Source organism: Bufo gargarizans, chromosome 6 (assembly GCF_014858855.1).
Source record: "Bufo gargarizans isolate SCDJY-AF-19 chromosome 6, ASM1485885v1, whole genome shotgun sequence".
NCBI lineage: Eukaryota > Metazoa > Chordata > Amphibia > Anura > Bufonidae > Bufo > Bufo gargarizans.
The window spans coordinates 358,857,967-358,874,029 of NC_058085.1; the positions used below are offsets into that span (position 1 = coordinate 358,857,967).

General features: G+C 48.3%; 1 protein-coding gene across 2 annotated transcripts in view; it reads left to right on the forward strand.

Moving 5' to 3' along the window:
• The window catches only part of EXOC6 (exocyst complex component 6), a 265,734-nt gene that overhangs the window by 1,532 nt on the left and 248,139 nt on the right, over positions 1-16,063 (forward strand). Inside the window, exon 1 of one of the 2 annotated variants that reach the window (XM_044297929.1) lies at positions 3,430-3,621. The exons of the other annotated variant lie outside the window; for it this stretch is intronic. Coding sequence (XP_044153864.1) covers positions 3,524-3,621 — 98 coding nt within the window. The 5' untranslated portion in view covers positions 3,430-3,523. Of the gene's footprint in view, positions 1-3,429; positions 3,622-16,063 lie in introns of those variants that run through there. 2 annotated transcript variants of the gene reach the window in all.

The window sequence follows — 16,063 nt, forward strand, 5'->3', positions numbered from 1 at the left end:
TTAAAAGAAGAATTTCTGATGATTACTGGACAACATTTTCACAATAAAGGCATGTGTAGGTTGCAGGGCACCTACCCTACATGGTACTATACTTAAAGGGGTTGTCAGTGTTCAGAGCTGAACCTGGACATAACCCCTTCTTCAGCCCTCCATCCCCTCTGAGTGGAGCATTGGAGCATTTCATGCTCTGATGCTCTCGGCAAGGGCTTTTTCTTCATATCTGGTGATGTACCCGGCTTTCTTACAGTATGCTAGGGGAAGGTTTCTGCCCAGCAGTGAAAACCCGGTGACGTCACTGGCACTAATGGGTGGTCTTTAGCGCTGCCCTAGCCTGTAAAACAGCCTAAGGCAGCGCTAAAGACTGCCCATTAGTGCCGGTGATGCCACCGGGAACGCTGCTAGGCGGAAGCCTTTGCCTAGCAGTGTAAAAATGTAAACAAACAGCCCTTGTCCTGTGCCGTGCAGCGCAGGGCAGGGCAAGGGAGAGCATGAAATGTTCCGATGCTCCACTCACAGGGGCTGGAGGGGTGAAGAACGGGTTCTGTCTAGGTTCAGCTCTGAACCCTGACAACCCCTTTAATGGAAAAGTGATTTAGCAGCCAACAGTCTCCTTTAAATTCAAAGGGTTAAAGAGGACCTGTCACCGCTCCTGACCTACCTGTTTTAATAGATCCATGCATATTCCATGTAATAACAGTTCTGGGGCATCTATTCTTATGGCTCTATGTTGTGCCATTCCTTTATTATTTCTACTAGAAGTCATGAATGAATTGCTAGCAGTCTGCAGTAAGGGTACAGAGGGGCGGTAACCAGTTGGGGGCGTGTACCTGCACAGTCAGAAAATGGCAACACTGATTGGATAGAGTCAGACTGTGCAGGTACACCCCCGCACTGGTTACCGCCCCTCTGTACCCTTACTGCAGACTGCTGGCAATTCATTCATGACTTCTAGTAGAAATAATAAAGGTAATGGCACAACATAGAGACATAAGAACAGATGCTACAGAACTGTTATTACATGGGGAATGCATGAAGCTATTAAAACAGGCAGGTCAGGGGTGGTGACAGGTCCTCTTTAAAAGCCCTAATATTTCATATTCTCCATCGGGAGGTACAGACAGCTCAGCATACTCTTGTTACAGAAAATCCTCTCTCATTTATCCCGCTGTGATACAGACATGTGCTGCAGAGTCTAATGAGGCCGCGGCTGATAATTGGTACAAAAATAATTCTGCACTACAGAATTCCCCTCAGTGCTGTACCTGCTCATTAGCCAGCATATAAGAAGTGAGGCCGTGAAACGGGCAAAAGCTGTTTTTGGGGATGTGTTTTTACAGCTTAAGGCCAATTTCACAAGAGCATCTAATCCACGTCAAACACAAGGCCCGCAGCCTTCTTTTTTGTGACCCGCCAGCGTGCGTGATTAGTGCCACAGAGTATATTTACAATCAGCAATCACATTTCCGCCGCCACAGCTCCAACTCCAGGCTCTGTGGGGGCAATATGGCGCCAGGCTCTGTGGGGGCAATATGATGGCAGGCTCTGTGGGGGCAATATGGCATAAGGCTCTGTGAGGGCAATACGACTGCAGGCTCTGTGGGGCAATATGGCGCAAGGCTCTGTGGGGGCAATATGGCGGAAGGCTCTGTGGGCAATATGACAGCAGGCTCTGTGGGGCAATATGACAGCAGGCTCTGTGGGGCAATATGACAGCAGGCTCTGTGGGGCAATATGACAGCAGGCTCTGTGGGGCAATATGACAGCAGGCTCTGTGGGGCAATATGACAGCAGGCTCTGTGGGGCAATATGACAGCAGGCTCTGTGGGGCAATATGACAGCAGGCTCTGTGGGCAATATGACGGCAGGCTCTGTGGGCAATATGACGGCAGGCTCTGTGGGGGCAATATGGAGCCAGGCTCTGTGGGAGCAATATGGCGGCGCAGGCAGGCTGTGTGGAGTTAATATGGCAGCAGGCTCTGTGGCTCTGTGGGGGCAATATGGCGGCAGACATCCATCCAGAAAACAAGGTAAGCATTTTTACAAACCTGGTTTGTGTTATTTAACAATATGTTCACATCTGCCTTAGGGCTCATGCCCACAAACGTAAGGGCTCCATGCCCATGCTGCAAACTGCAAATTGCGATCCACAATGCATGGGCACCGACCGTGGGGCAGCCGCATGCGGACCCTATTCAAGTGAATGAGTTTGCGATCTGCATCCGACAGTCCGCACCGCAAAAAAGTAGAGCATGCACTACTTTTTTGCAGTGCGGATCGAGGCACGGCCAGAAACACCACGGAAGCACTCTGTAAGGCCAGTTTTAGTTTTTTTCCAAGGGCCACTTTAAGTTCCCAATCCGCCCCTGGCTGCAGTGTTATATAGGATGTCACTACTGCGGCCAATCATTGGACTGACCAATGTACACACGAGACCACAGAGGCCAGTGATTGGCTGCAGTGTTATATGGGGCTTCTCCTCTGCAGCCAGTTACTGGACTTAGCAGTATAAACAGGAGACCACAGAGGCCAGTGACTGGCTGCAGTGTTATATAGGGCTTCACCTCTGCAGCCAGTTACTGGACTCAGCAGTATACACACGAGACCACAGAGGCCAGTGACTGGCTGCATCGTTATATGGGGCTTCACCTCTGCAGCCAGTTACTGGACTCAGCAGTATAAACAGGAGACCACAGAGGCCAGTGACTGGCTGCAGCGTTATATGGGGCTTCACCTCTGCAGCCAGTTACTGGACTCAGCAGTATAAACAGGAGACCACAGAGGCCAGTGACTGGCTGCAGTGTTATATAGGGCTTCACCTCTGCAGCCAGTTACTGGACTCAGCAGTATAAACAGGAGACCACAGAGGCCAGTGACTGGCTGCAGCGTTATATGGGGCTTCACCTCTGCAGCCAGTTACTGGACTCAGCAGTATACACACCACAAAGGCCAGTGACTGGCTGCAATGTTATATGGGGCTTCACCTCTGCAGCCAGTTACTGGACTCAGCAGTATATATAAGACCACTGAAGCCAGTGCTTGGTAGCAGCGCTATATGGGATAACGGGGCTGCAGTCCAGCTGACAGGACTACAAGGCAGTGTTGGATCAGAAGTGGATCAGGAAGAATAAATAAAAATTGGAAAAACCACTGAGAAAATATATCTTTTTCCCCTATGCATTATACCTTACTTTCATATGAGGATGAAGTGTGAGAGGCTGTAACTATAGGGACACACCGGGACATTACCGGACCTCCGCTCATCACCGGCGTCCCTGGATGACACTGACTGACAGCGGCCGCAGCGCTACCTGTCCGGGCCCCGCCCCTCACACAGCAGCACGTGCTCTAGCGACCCCTAGCGGCAGCTGGCTGCATCTCTCTACCTCTTACACACCAGCAGCCGCAGCTTGTCACCGGCAGCCCCGCGCCCCCTAGTGGCAGCTGTCGGCATCGCTCTACCTTCAGTACTCCAGCCGCCGCAGCCTGTCACCGGCAGCCCGGGCCACCTAATAATCTGTGCAAGATGGCGGAGGGCGAGAGCCTGGAGAGCGTGACCGAGCACGAGAGGATCCTGCAAGAGATCGAGAGCACGGACACGGCCTGCGTGGGGCCTACGCTCCGGTAAGAGGGAGGGCTCCAGGTGATTGAGGGCTCATTGATTCGTTGCCGGATCGGATTTCCTCCTTTGTCTCTCGCCCCCTCCCACACCGGCCTGAGAGTGGTCCTGCCGCCCCCGGTCTGCAGCCTGCCCCCCCGGGCATCATCTCCCCGGAGACTGCCCTATTGTGTACTGCTGTCATACCGCAAGCTGGAGTGACGGTGTGAACTGTGCTGACAGCAGGAGGCGGCTGCTGGTCGTGATACAACAGGATGGAGTACCTGTGTGTATACGGGGCAGGATGGAGTACCTGTGTGTATACGGGGCAGGATGGAGTACCTGTGTGTATACGGGGCAGGATGGAGTACCTGTGTGTATACGGGGCAGGATGGAGTACCTGTGTGTATACGGGGCAGGATGGAGTACCTGTGTGTATACGGGGCAGGATGGAGTACCTGTGTGTATACGGGGCAGGATGGAGTACCTGTGTGTATACGGGGCAGGATGGAGTACCTGTGTGTGTGTATACGGGGCAGGATGGAGTACCTGTGTGTGTGTATACGGGGCAGGATGGAGTACCTGTGTGTGTGTATACGGGGCAGGATGGAGTACCTGTGTGTGTGTATACGGGGCAGGATGGAGTACCTGTGTGTGTGTATACGGGGCAGGATGGAGTACCTGTGTGTGTGTATACGGGGCAGGATGGAGTACCTGTGTGTGTGTATACGGGGCAGGATGGAGTACCTGTGTGTGTGTATACGGGGCAGGATGGAGTACCTGTGTGTGTGTATACGGGGCAGGATGGAGTACCTGTGTGTGTGTATACGGGGCAGGATGGAGTACCTGTGTGTGTGTATACGGGGCAGGATGGAGTACCTGTGTGTGTGTATACGGGGCAGGATGGAGTACCTGTGTGTGTGTATACGGGGCAGGATGGAGTACCTGTGTGTGTGTATACGGGGCAGGATGGAGTACCTGTGTGTGTGTATACGGGGCAGGATGGAGTACCTGTGTGTGTGTATACGGGGCAGGATGGAGTACCTGTGTGTGTGTATACGGGGCAGGATGGAGTACCTGTGTGTGTGTATACGGGGCAGGATGGAGTACCTGTGTGTGTGTATACGGGGCAGGATGGAGTACCTGTGTGTGTGTATACGGGGCAGGATGGAGTACCTGTGTGTGTGTATACGGGGCAGGATGGAGTACCTGTGTGTGTGTATACGGGGCAGGATGGAGTACCTGTGTGTGTGTATACGGGGCAGGATGGAGTACCTGTGTGTGTGTATACGGGGCAGGATGGAGTACCTGTGTGTGTGTATACGGGGCAGGATGGAGTACCTGTGTGTGTGTATACGGGGCAGGATGGAGTACCTGTGTGTGTGTATACGGGGCAGGATGGAGTACCTGTGTGTGTGTATACGGGGCAGGATGGAGTACCTGTGTGTGTGTATACGGGGCAGGATGGAGTACCTGTGTGTGGTGTATACGGGGCAGGATGGAGTACCTGTGTGTGTGTGTATACGGGGCAGGATGGAGTACCTGTGTGTGTGTGTATACGGGGCAGGATGGAGTACCTGTGTGTGTGTGTATACGGGGCAGGATGGAGTACCTGTGTGTGTGTGTATACGGGGCAGGATGGAGTACCTGTGTGTGTGTGTATACGGGGCAGGATGGAGTACCTGTGTGTGTGTGTATACGGGGCAGGATGGAGTACCTGTGTGTGTGTGTATACGGGGCAGGATGGAGTACCTGTGTGTGTGTGTATACGGGGCAGGATGGAGTACCTGTGTGTGTGTGTATACGGGGCAGGATGGAGTACCTGTGTGTGTGTGTATACGGGGCAGGATGGAGTACCTGTGTGTGTGTGTATACGGGGCAGGATGGAGTACCTGTGTGGTGTGTGTATACGGGGCAGGATGGAGTACCTGTGTGTGTGTGTATACGGGGCAGGATGGAGTACCTGTGTGTGTGTGTGTATACGGGGCAGGATGGAGTACCTGTTGTGTGTGTGTGTATACGGGGCAGGATGGAGTACCTGTGTGTGTGTGTGTGTGTATACGGGGCAGGATGGAGTACCTGTGTGTGTGTGTGTGTGGTATACGGGGCAGGATGGAGTACCTGTGTGTGTGTGTGTGTGTATACGGGGCAGGATGGAGTACCTGTGTGTGTGTGTGTGTGTATACGGGGCAGGATGGAGTACCTGTGTGTGTGTGTGTATACGGGGCAGGATGGAGTACCTGTGTGTGTGTGTATACGGGGCAGGATGGAGTACCTGTGTGTGTGTGTATACGGGGCAGGATGGAGTACCTGTGTGTGTGTGTATACGGGGCAGGATGGAGTACCTGTGTGTGTGTGTATACGGGGCAGGATGGAGTACCTGTGTGTGTGTGTGTATACGGGGCAGGATGGAGTACCTGTGTGTGTGTGTGTATACGGGGCAGGATGGAGTACCTGTGTGTGTGTGTATACGGGGCAGGATGGAGTACCTGTGTGTGTGTGTGTATACGGGGCAGGATGGAGTACCTGTGTGTGTGTGTGTATACGGGGCAGGATGGAGTACCTGTGTGTGTGTGTGTATACGGGGCAGGATGGAGTACCTGTGTGTGTGTGTGTATACGGGGCAGGATGGAGTACCTGTGTGTGTGTGTGTATACGGGGCAGGATGGAGTACCTGTGTGTGTGTGTGTATACGGGGCAGGATGGAGTACCTGTGTGTGTGTGTGTATACGGGGCAGGATGGAGTACCTGTGTGTGTGTGTGTATACGGGGCAGGATGGAGTACCTGTGTGTGTGTGTGTATACGGGGCAGGATGGAGTACCTGTGTGTGTGTGTGTATACGGGGCAGGATGGAGTACCTGTGTGTGTGTGTGTATACGGGGCAGGATGGAGTACCTGTGTGTGTGTGTATACGGGGCAGGATGGAGTACCTGTGTGTGTGTGTGTATACGGGGCAGGATGGAGTACCTGTGTGTGTGTGTGTATACGGGGCAGGATGGAGTACCTGTGTGTGTGTGTGTATACGGGGCAGGATGGAGTACCTGTGTGTGTGTGTGTATACGGGGCAGGATGGAGTACCTGTGTGTGTGTGTATACGGGGCAGGATGGAGTACCTGTGTGTGTGTGTATACGGGGCAGGATGGAGTACCTGTGTGTGTGTGTGTATACGGGGCAGGATGGAGTACCTGTGTGTGTGTGTATACGGGGCAGGATGGAGTACCTGTGTGTGTGTGTATACGGGGCAGGATGGAGTACCTGTGTGTGTGTGTGTGTATATACGGGGCAGGATGGAGTACCTGTGTGTATACGGGGCATTTCTAATGATGGGAGTGAGAAAACTTCAGATTGCACGCTGACGGTGTCCGTATTTTTCCGATCCGTGGTTTGCGGACTAAAATACGGACACGATGGTGTGCATGAGGTCCGACTCCTGGGGTGGTCAGACCAGCTTGTATCTAGTAGCCCCAGTATGCATGTTACACGTTACTGTAGTAAGTCCATATTCTAAGATCTGCCTTAGGCCTCAGGCACACGACCGGTCGGAAGCGGACCCATTCACTTCAATGGGACCACAAAAGATGCGGACCGCAGACTGTGTACGTCTGTTCCACGGCCCCGCAAGAAAAGGAAAAAAAACATGTCCTATTCTTGTCCATATAACAGACAAGGATAGGAGTCGTCTACCGAGGGCCGGAAATGCCGTACACACACGGCCGGTATCTGTTTTCTGCGGATCCGCACTTTGCGGACCGCAAAACGGACACAGTCGTGTGCATGAGGCCTTATGGTCACAATACCCAGAGCCCCTGTGGTCCTGAAACACGGATTTCCCATAGAAGAGTACATGTCTGAGACCTGCACCCATCTGCAGCATGGGGGTCCCCCAATCCCATCTTGCCTCGTGAGCCGTATCCAAACAAAGGGTCAATGGGCAGGTTGTGCACCACCATGGAAAGTTAGAAGTGAATGACGAGAGCTGCTTACTTCTCATTCACAGGTAACGGCCTCACCTGGTGGGGCTCGGGAGATTGGCCTCAGGATCAGATCCGAGTCCTGGCTCCTACAGGATCCGGCCGGCGCTCTGTGAGCTCTTAGGCGTCTTCGTAGGCCGATGACATCACCGTGCATGGCCTCAGCACAGCGCAGCCATTCAAGTGAAGGGGCTGAGCTGCAATACTAAGCACTGCCACTGTAGAATGTATGGCGCTGTGCTTGGTAAGCAGTTCGCAGTGCTCACCGCAGCTCAGCAGGGGGGGCCGGGAGTTGGACCCCCACTGATCTGATATTGATGACCTATCCTGAGGATGGTCCATCAATATCAAAATTCTGGATAACCCCGCTCCATGTGTAAGAATTGCTTTATATTTCTCAAGTTTTGATCACATCTCCCAAGTCCACTAATGCTGACCCATTGGTTGGTTGCACTCTGCCATGTTTAAGGAGGACCTGTAACCCCCCGATGTCTGTTGTAGTAACTATTGTGATAACTATCTCTTCTTATGACTTTGTGCCATTCCTTTATTATTCCTACTAGAAGTTATGAATGAATTACTAGCAGTTTGCAATGAAGGTCCAGCTGGGTGTTACCAGTTGTGGGTGTGTCGTACAGAGGCGTGAGTAGGGCGGTGTGGGACATCCGTGGAGTGCCCACAGTTATGGCAGCGTGTATATGAGGCTAGTGCCGTTTCTTCAGGAGCCTCTTCAATTCCGTACCATAACCTGTACGCCACAGTCCCCGTCCTTCCTATTCCCGGGAAGACGTTTCTTTTAGCGCAGAAAAGAGTAACTTGGCTTTATTTCATTGTGCACGAAGAAATTAGATTTGTTATGAATGACTTTATCACAAATCGCATTCCATTTTATATAGTGGGCCTTATTTTTACGGACCGTCCAGGAATTACTGGACGGTTGGCAACCCTGGTCCCACCTCTAAGACCCACCTATCGCTAGATCGTGCCCCCCAACCCCTTAGATGGCTTGGATGCAGTGGTTGGAGCTACGGAAACACCCAAGCCAGCTGTACGATGCTGTTTCCATCGCTCCTACCACCTCTGGCTATCTTTTCCAGGCGGGATGAGGTCGGGGGGCCCGTACAGAGATGTGAATACCCCTTTAAATTCATCTATAGTTATTAGGGTCCATTCACACGTCCGTTTTTTCTTTCCTGATCTGTTCCGTTTTTTCAGGAACAGATCAGGACCAGATCTGGACCCATTCATTTTCAATGGGTCCTGGAAAAAATCGGACAGCACAATGTGTGCTGTCCGTTTCCGTTGTTCCGTTCCGCATGTCCGTTTAAATATAAAACATGTCCTATTCTTGTCCTGAAAAATCGGATCCTGGTACAATACAAAGTCAATGGATCCGCAAAAAACGGAAGACATTCGGATGTCATTCCGTATGCCATCCGTTTTTTGCGGATTCCGTTCCTGGAAACACATAACAAATTTTTTTTTTTTTTTTTTTTTTTCAATTTTTTTTCAAAGAAATCCAAACAACTTTATTTGATTATTGAAATGTATACATGTTTCCGTTTTTTGCGGATCCGCAAAAAACGGATGACATACGGAAACATTTTCAGGAACAACGGATCCGCAAAAAACGGACCGTTTTTCAGGATGAAAAAAAACAGGACGTGTGAATGGACCCTTACACTGAATAAACAGTGTAATATTACAAGGTATGTACGGTATATTGTACGTACTGTATATAGCGCCATTCTTTCAGTATAACATAAATTACATTATCCAATTATCGTAATGCAATTTTATCATCTTGGCGGATTATATGCCCATATGACACCGCCATAGATATCTCATGTATGTGGTGATATGAACCAGCCTTGTGTCAGCAGTAAAGGCTGCTCGCTCATGTGACGCTCCTTCCGCATCCCCCTCGGGCTCCAGTCCTTCCAGTACAATACTGGTCTTTGAGGCTGTGATTATTAACAATGTGTTTATTATCTTGGCCACCACAAATCCTGGGCGTAGTTTACAGTTCGACTCTTGTACTGTCATTACCGTGCTGGTTTCCTCGTCTTTCGACACGTCACAGCGACCCATGAGAAGATATTGGCTGACCTTGAACCCCTTCCATTTATCTAACTGAGGGGGCGTCTATATAAAGGCAAACCTCCTGCTGTGCAATACTACATTTCCCCTGCAGTGGCCGCTGCAGGGAAAGTGTACAGCTTGCCACAGCTTCCCCGATCACTTGGGCACACTACGATCATCTGTATACTGGGCCGCTATGGTTTGCAATATGGGCTGCCTTTATGAGAAAACGCCTTCAAGACTTAGTGGGGACTTAGTCATAAACTAGGTTGTTTGCTAAATAAAAAAAATTACATTTTTAAAAATAAAAAATATAAGTGAAGCTGTGCTATCGATCATGCACACGACGTATATTTTTTTTCCGTGTCCGTTTTTTTTTTTTTTTTTGCGAATTGTATACGGAACCGTTAATTTCAATGGGTCTGCAAAAAAAACAGAAGTTACTCTGTGTGCATTCTGTTTCCGTATGTCCGTGTTTCCGTTCCGCAATAAAATAGAATGTGTCCTATTATTGTCCGCATTACGGACAAGGATAGGACTGTTCTAATAGGGGCCAGCTGCTCCGTTCGGCAAAATACGGAATGCACACGAACGTCATCTGTATTTTTTGCGTAAATCGTTTTTTTTGCGGACTGCAAAATACATACGGTCGTGTGCATCAGGCCTTAGATGACTGATGCTAATTGAAAAGGTATGCCCAAAACCTGAGGGTACGAACAGGCCGCCCCGTATGGATGAAACTCCGCCCACAAGCCTGCGTGATTTTGTGGTTAAAACTGAGCTATTATCTTAAAAATCTTGAGGCCATTAATCCCCCAGATGTCTGCAGGTTCCCGTCCACTGGCTGCAGCCAGACCGCCCGTTCCTAACTTGAGGCTGCCCTACTGAGAAATTGTGATTCCTGTTGTCATGGAGACCACATTGCCGATCCTGCCAATCGGTTTTATGGCACTTTTATTTGTCTTGTGGTATTTTTGTGTGTATACACTAATGTATCTGATGAAGCCATCAACAGGCCCAGGATAACGCTGAAGGAAATACAAGAAATAGTCGCCGTGTCCGTGACTGATTCGTCACTGGGCTGCGTATAATGAATATGATGTGGTCTTTGGGCATCCCTGCATATAGACTCTATTCAGAATAAGCAGGAGCCAGGCAGTGAGAAATGATAACAAATTAAATTTTGTAAACTTCTTTAACCCCTTTCCGCTCAGTGACTCACTATTACATTGCAGATTGTTAACGCTCAGGACAGTTATGGTGCCGACTCAGGAGCTGGGCCTGCGCCAAAGCTTGTTGGCTTTATACAGCTGGCACCTGCTCTCACTGCTGGGATCGTCAGTTTCTCTGACTGTGACATCTGAGCTGTTAGAGGGAGCTCCCTTTGTCCTCCATTGCGCTTGCGAGGGTTGTCATGGCAACCGGGCCCCTCTGAATGCCCGCCGGGCCGCTATCGCACCCTGCCTGTCGTGTGATATAGTATAGACTGCCCGTAGACTTAAGTATTACAGTACATAGCGCAAGCGATCAAATGATCACATTCCCATTAGGGAACTGAAACGTGAAAAATCCTTGAATAAAATTTAACATACAGTACAGACCAAAAGTTTGGACACACCTTCTCATTGAAAGAGTTTTCTTTATTTTCATGACTATGAAAATTGTAGATTCACACTGAAGGCATCAAAACTATGAATTAACACATGTGGAATTATATACATAACAAAAAAGTGTGAAACAACTGAAAATATGTCATATTCTAGGTTCTTCAAAGTAGCCACCTTTTGCTTTGATTACTGCTTTGCACACTCTTGGCATTCTCTTGATGAGCTTCAAGAGGTAGTCACCTGAAATGGTTTTCACTTCACAGGTGTGCCCTGTCAGGTTTAATAAGTGGGATTTCTTGCCTTATAAATGGGGTTGGGACCATCAGTTGCGTTGTGGAGGAGCCAGGTGGATACACAGCTGATAGTCCTACTGAATAGACTGTTAGAATTTGTATTATGGCAAGAAAAAAGCAGCTAAGTAAAGAAAAACGAGTGGCCATCATTACTTTAAGAAATGAAGGTCAGTCAGTCCGAAAAATTGGGAAAACTTTGAAAGTGTCCCCAAGTGCAGTCACAAAAGCCATCAAGCGCTACAAAAAAACTGGCTCGCATGCGGACCGCCCCAGGAAAGGAAGACCAAGAGTCACCTCTGCTGCAGAGGATAAGTTCATCCAAGTCACCAGCCTCAGAAATCGCAGGTTAACAGCAGCTCAGATTAGAGACCAGGTCAATGCCACACAGAGTTCTAGCAGCAGACACATCTCTAGAACAACTGTTAAGAGGAGACTGTGTGAATCAGGTCTTCATGGTAGAATATCTGCTAGGAAACCACTGCTAAGGACAGGCAACAAGCAGAAGAGACTTGTTTGGGCTAAAGAACACAAGGAATGGACATTAGACCAGTGGAAATCTGTGCTTTGGTCTGATGAGTCCAAATTTGAGATCTTTGGTTCCAACCACCGTGTCTTTGTGCGACGCAGAAAAGGTGAACGGATGGACTCTACATGCCTGGTTCCCACCGTGAAGCATGGAGGAGGAGGTGTGATGGTGTAGGGGTGCTTTGCTGGTGACACTGTTGGGAATTTATTCAAAATTGAAGGCATACTGAACCAGCATGGCTACCACAGCATCTTGCAGCGGCATGCTATTCCATTCGGTTTGCATTTAGTTGGACCATCATTTATTTTTCAACAGGACAATGACCCCAAACACACCTCCAGGCTGTGTAAGGGCTATTTGACCATGAAGGAGAGTGATGGGGTGCTGCGCCAGATGACCTGGCCTCCACAGTCACCGGACCTGAACCCAATCGAGATGGTTTGGGGTAGGCCTGCACAATATATCGCCAAAGCAATCGCAATTAATCGCCATATCGCAATCGCCAATTGGCCGACCCAAAAATGCTGCAATTATATTACCATATTTTTCGCTTTATAAGACAAACTTTTTCCCCCCCAAAAGTGGGGGGAAAATGGCAGTGCGCCTTTATAAAGCGATGGTTGACTTTTTACGTGGTTGACACGGATGTATCGCCGGCCGCTATGCTGCACAGCGCGGCCGGCGATACATCAGTTACAGTATGGGGAGGGAGGAGGGGCTGGAGGCAAGTCGTTATTTTAATGAACAACATGTTCTTTTATTTATTCTATTTTATTTCTGTTCTGTGCAGTGCTATTAAGAAAATGGCAAGTTTTTTATTTTGTACTTTTGCAGTAATGCAAATATGTTATTTAATTTAGTAAAAGATGTTTTATTTTGAAAAACACTGTGCATTTCAGTTCTTGAGTTAAGCATAACTACATTTCTGCATTATCAGTAATTTGTGTGTGCTTTTGCCTTGAAAATCCAAGCAAATAGACCTCTAGCACAATTCCCTTAAAATATCGCATACCGTTATCGCAATTTTTAGGGCCCTAATCGCAATCGCACAAAATTCCCATATCGTGCAGCCCTAGTTTGGGGTGAGCTGGACCGCAGAGTGAAGGCAAAAGGGCCAACAAGTGCTAAGCATCTCTGGGAACTCCTTCAAGACTGTTGGAAGACCATTTCAGGTGACTACCTCTTGAAGCTCATCAAGAGAATGCCAAGAGTGTGCAAAGCAGTAATCAAAGCAAAAGGTGGCTACTTTGAAGAACCTAGAATATGACATATTTTCAGTTGTTTCACACTTTTTTGTTATGTATATAATTCCACATGTTAATTCATAGTTTTGATGCCTTCAGTGTGAATCTACAATTTTCATAGTCATGAAAATAAAGAAAACTCTTTGAATGAGAAGGTGTGTCCAAACTTTTTGGTCTGTACTGTATATATATAATAAAAAAGGTAAACATAATTGTATTGCCGCATCTATAATGACCCCCTGAGCATCGAACACTTAAATAATGGTAAAAAAAAAAAATAGAGGGCTATGCGTTCCAGACTTCAGGCTGTAATTGACTGCAAAGGATTTGCAACCAAGTATTAAAAAGTGAAAGTTTGATTTATGATTATTATTCTGTCCCGTTACTTTTGGTTCCTTAACAAGTGGGAGGCACATATGCAAACTGTTGTAATTCCTACACCGTTCACCTGATTTGGATGTAAATTCCCTCAAATTAAAGCTGACAGTCTGCAGTTACAGCACATCTTGCTCGTTTCATTTCAAATCCATTGTGGTGGTGTATAGAGCCAAAAATGTTAGAATTGTGTCAATGTCCCAGTATTTATGGACCTGACTGTATGCCACTGTATAGGTGTACTTCACCATTCATCACCCATGGGCCCTCATGTTAAGAAAACATATAGCACCCATTGGAGGAGGGGGCCCTAGGAATATCTTTGGCCAAGCGGAACATGCACAATATATGTACCCAGGATAGGGGATAACTAGAGGACCTTTCACTGCTTCTGACATGCCTGTTTTAATAGCTTCATACATTTCCCATGCATCCTTTAATGCATTCTATTGTTATGGCTCTATGTTGTGTCATTCCTTTATTATTTCTACTAGAAGTTATGAATGAATTGCTAGCAGTCTGCAGTAAGGGTACAGAGGGGCGGTAACCAGTTGGGGGCGTGTACCTGCACAGATTGACTGTGCAGGGACACACCCCCAACTGGTTACCGCCCCTCTGTACCCTTACTGCAGACTGCTAGCAATTCATTCATGACTTCTAGTAGTAATAATAAAGGAATGGCACAACATACGGACATAAGAACAGATGCTCCAGAATTGTTATTATATGGGGAATGCATGAAGCTATTAAAACAGACATGTCAGGAGTGGTGACAGGTCCTCTTTAAATTGGTGTTTGTCTCAACAGTAGGACGACCCCCAATCTAATACCCCGGAGACCCACCAGAAATGAACGGAGCGGCCAGTTGGGCATGTGTACAGCTGCTCCATTTATTTCTATGGGAGTTCTGAAGATAGGTGAGCGCTGTGAAACTCCCATAGAAATGAACAGAGTGGCTGGGCGCATGCCCAACTGGCCGTTCATTTCTGGGGGCTTCATGGGGTACGGGGCCTCCTGTTCTTATGATAGGTGGGGTTATCCTGTGGATAGGGGATAACTTTATATAATCACCAACACCCCTTTAAACACTGCATCACGAAGGCCCAAAATGGTCCACAAGTTTATTTCTGCCACTTTGCAGTCCTGGAAAACAGTGTTGGCGGATAAAGCCTGGATGAGACCAGAAACGTTTAAAGGATGACATCTTGGATCCACTGCAGCTTTTGCCTAAAAATGGGTTCAAATTGTGCAACAAGCTGTGCTGTTTCCCCCTTTTTTTACGCCTCTTTCACACGAACGTGTGCGCTCTGTTGCCGTATTGTGGACCGCATTTGCGCATCCGAAACACACTGGTGCCTTTCCGTGGGCATTCTGCATCACAGATGTTTACCCATTCACTTAAATGGGTCCACAAATCTGGAGATGCGGAACGGAAGCACGGAACGGATCCCTATGGAAGCACTACGGAGTGCTTCCGCAAGGTTTCGTCCTATACTTCTGTTCCGCGAAAAGATAGAACAGGTTTTGGGCATTAAAGTGAATAGGTCTGCGATCCGCTGCGGCTGCCCCACGGTTGGTGTTTGTGCATTGCAGCCCGCAGCACGGCCACCGGGCGCACACATTCGGGTCTGGGTACATTCGTGTGCAAGAGGCCTAACAGATGGGTAGCAGGGAACGAGAAGAGAAGAAAGTTGATGGGATGTGGTTACCTGTTTTTCTGAAAATAACGTCAGCGTTTCTGGACCCAGGTTATACTGAGATCCTTCAAGGAAAAAAAAAAAACATCTGGTGCTATATAATGTGTAAAATATAAAATACATATCTCCTGCAGGCTCCGTTATGGGGCCATTGGACCTTTGTAGTTGTAAACCCTCACACCATGAAACAGTTGTCATATATTGTATGGATATGTATTTGTGGTTTGATTTTTGTTGTTGCGCGCCTCATTTTTTGACCGTTGTGTCCGCAATTCCTTTTCAGTAAGATATTGATAATTGCAGACATTGTGGTTTAGAGGTGCCATCCCCTCCAAATCCTTATTGGATACAGGATTTTTTGGGGTATGTACGTAGATACTATGATACCCATGGGCAGAAAAGTTTAAATCGCCAGGTTATCAGTGCTCCCAAAATGTGCTGCTGGCACCCATCGTTTTGTGATGTTCTCTGTTTAGGTCCTTTATCAATGGCCAGACAATAAGAAATATAGAGAGTGGTTTAGGTGACCCCAGAAGATTACAGCCGTGGTCTGCAACCTGTTCTGACATTGTCACCTTTAGGTCCAGATTTATGGATTCAGATTTTATTCCCTCACACCCTTTATGGGATCTCTCTGTTCGGAGGAGCAAGAGCCGTGGTGCGCTCAGTTGG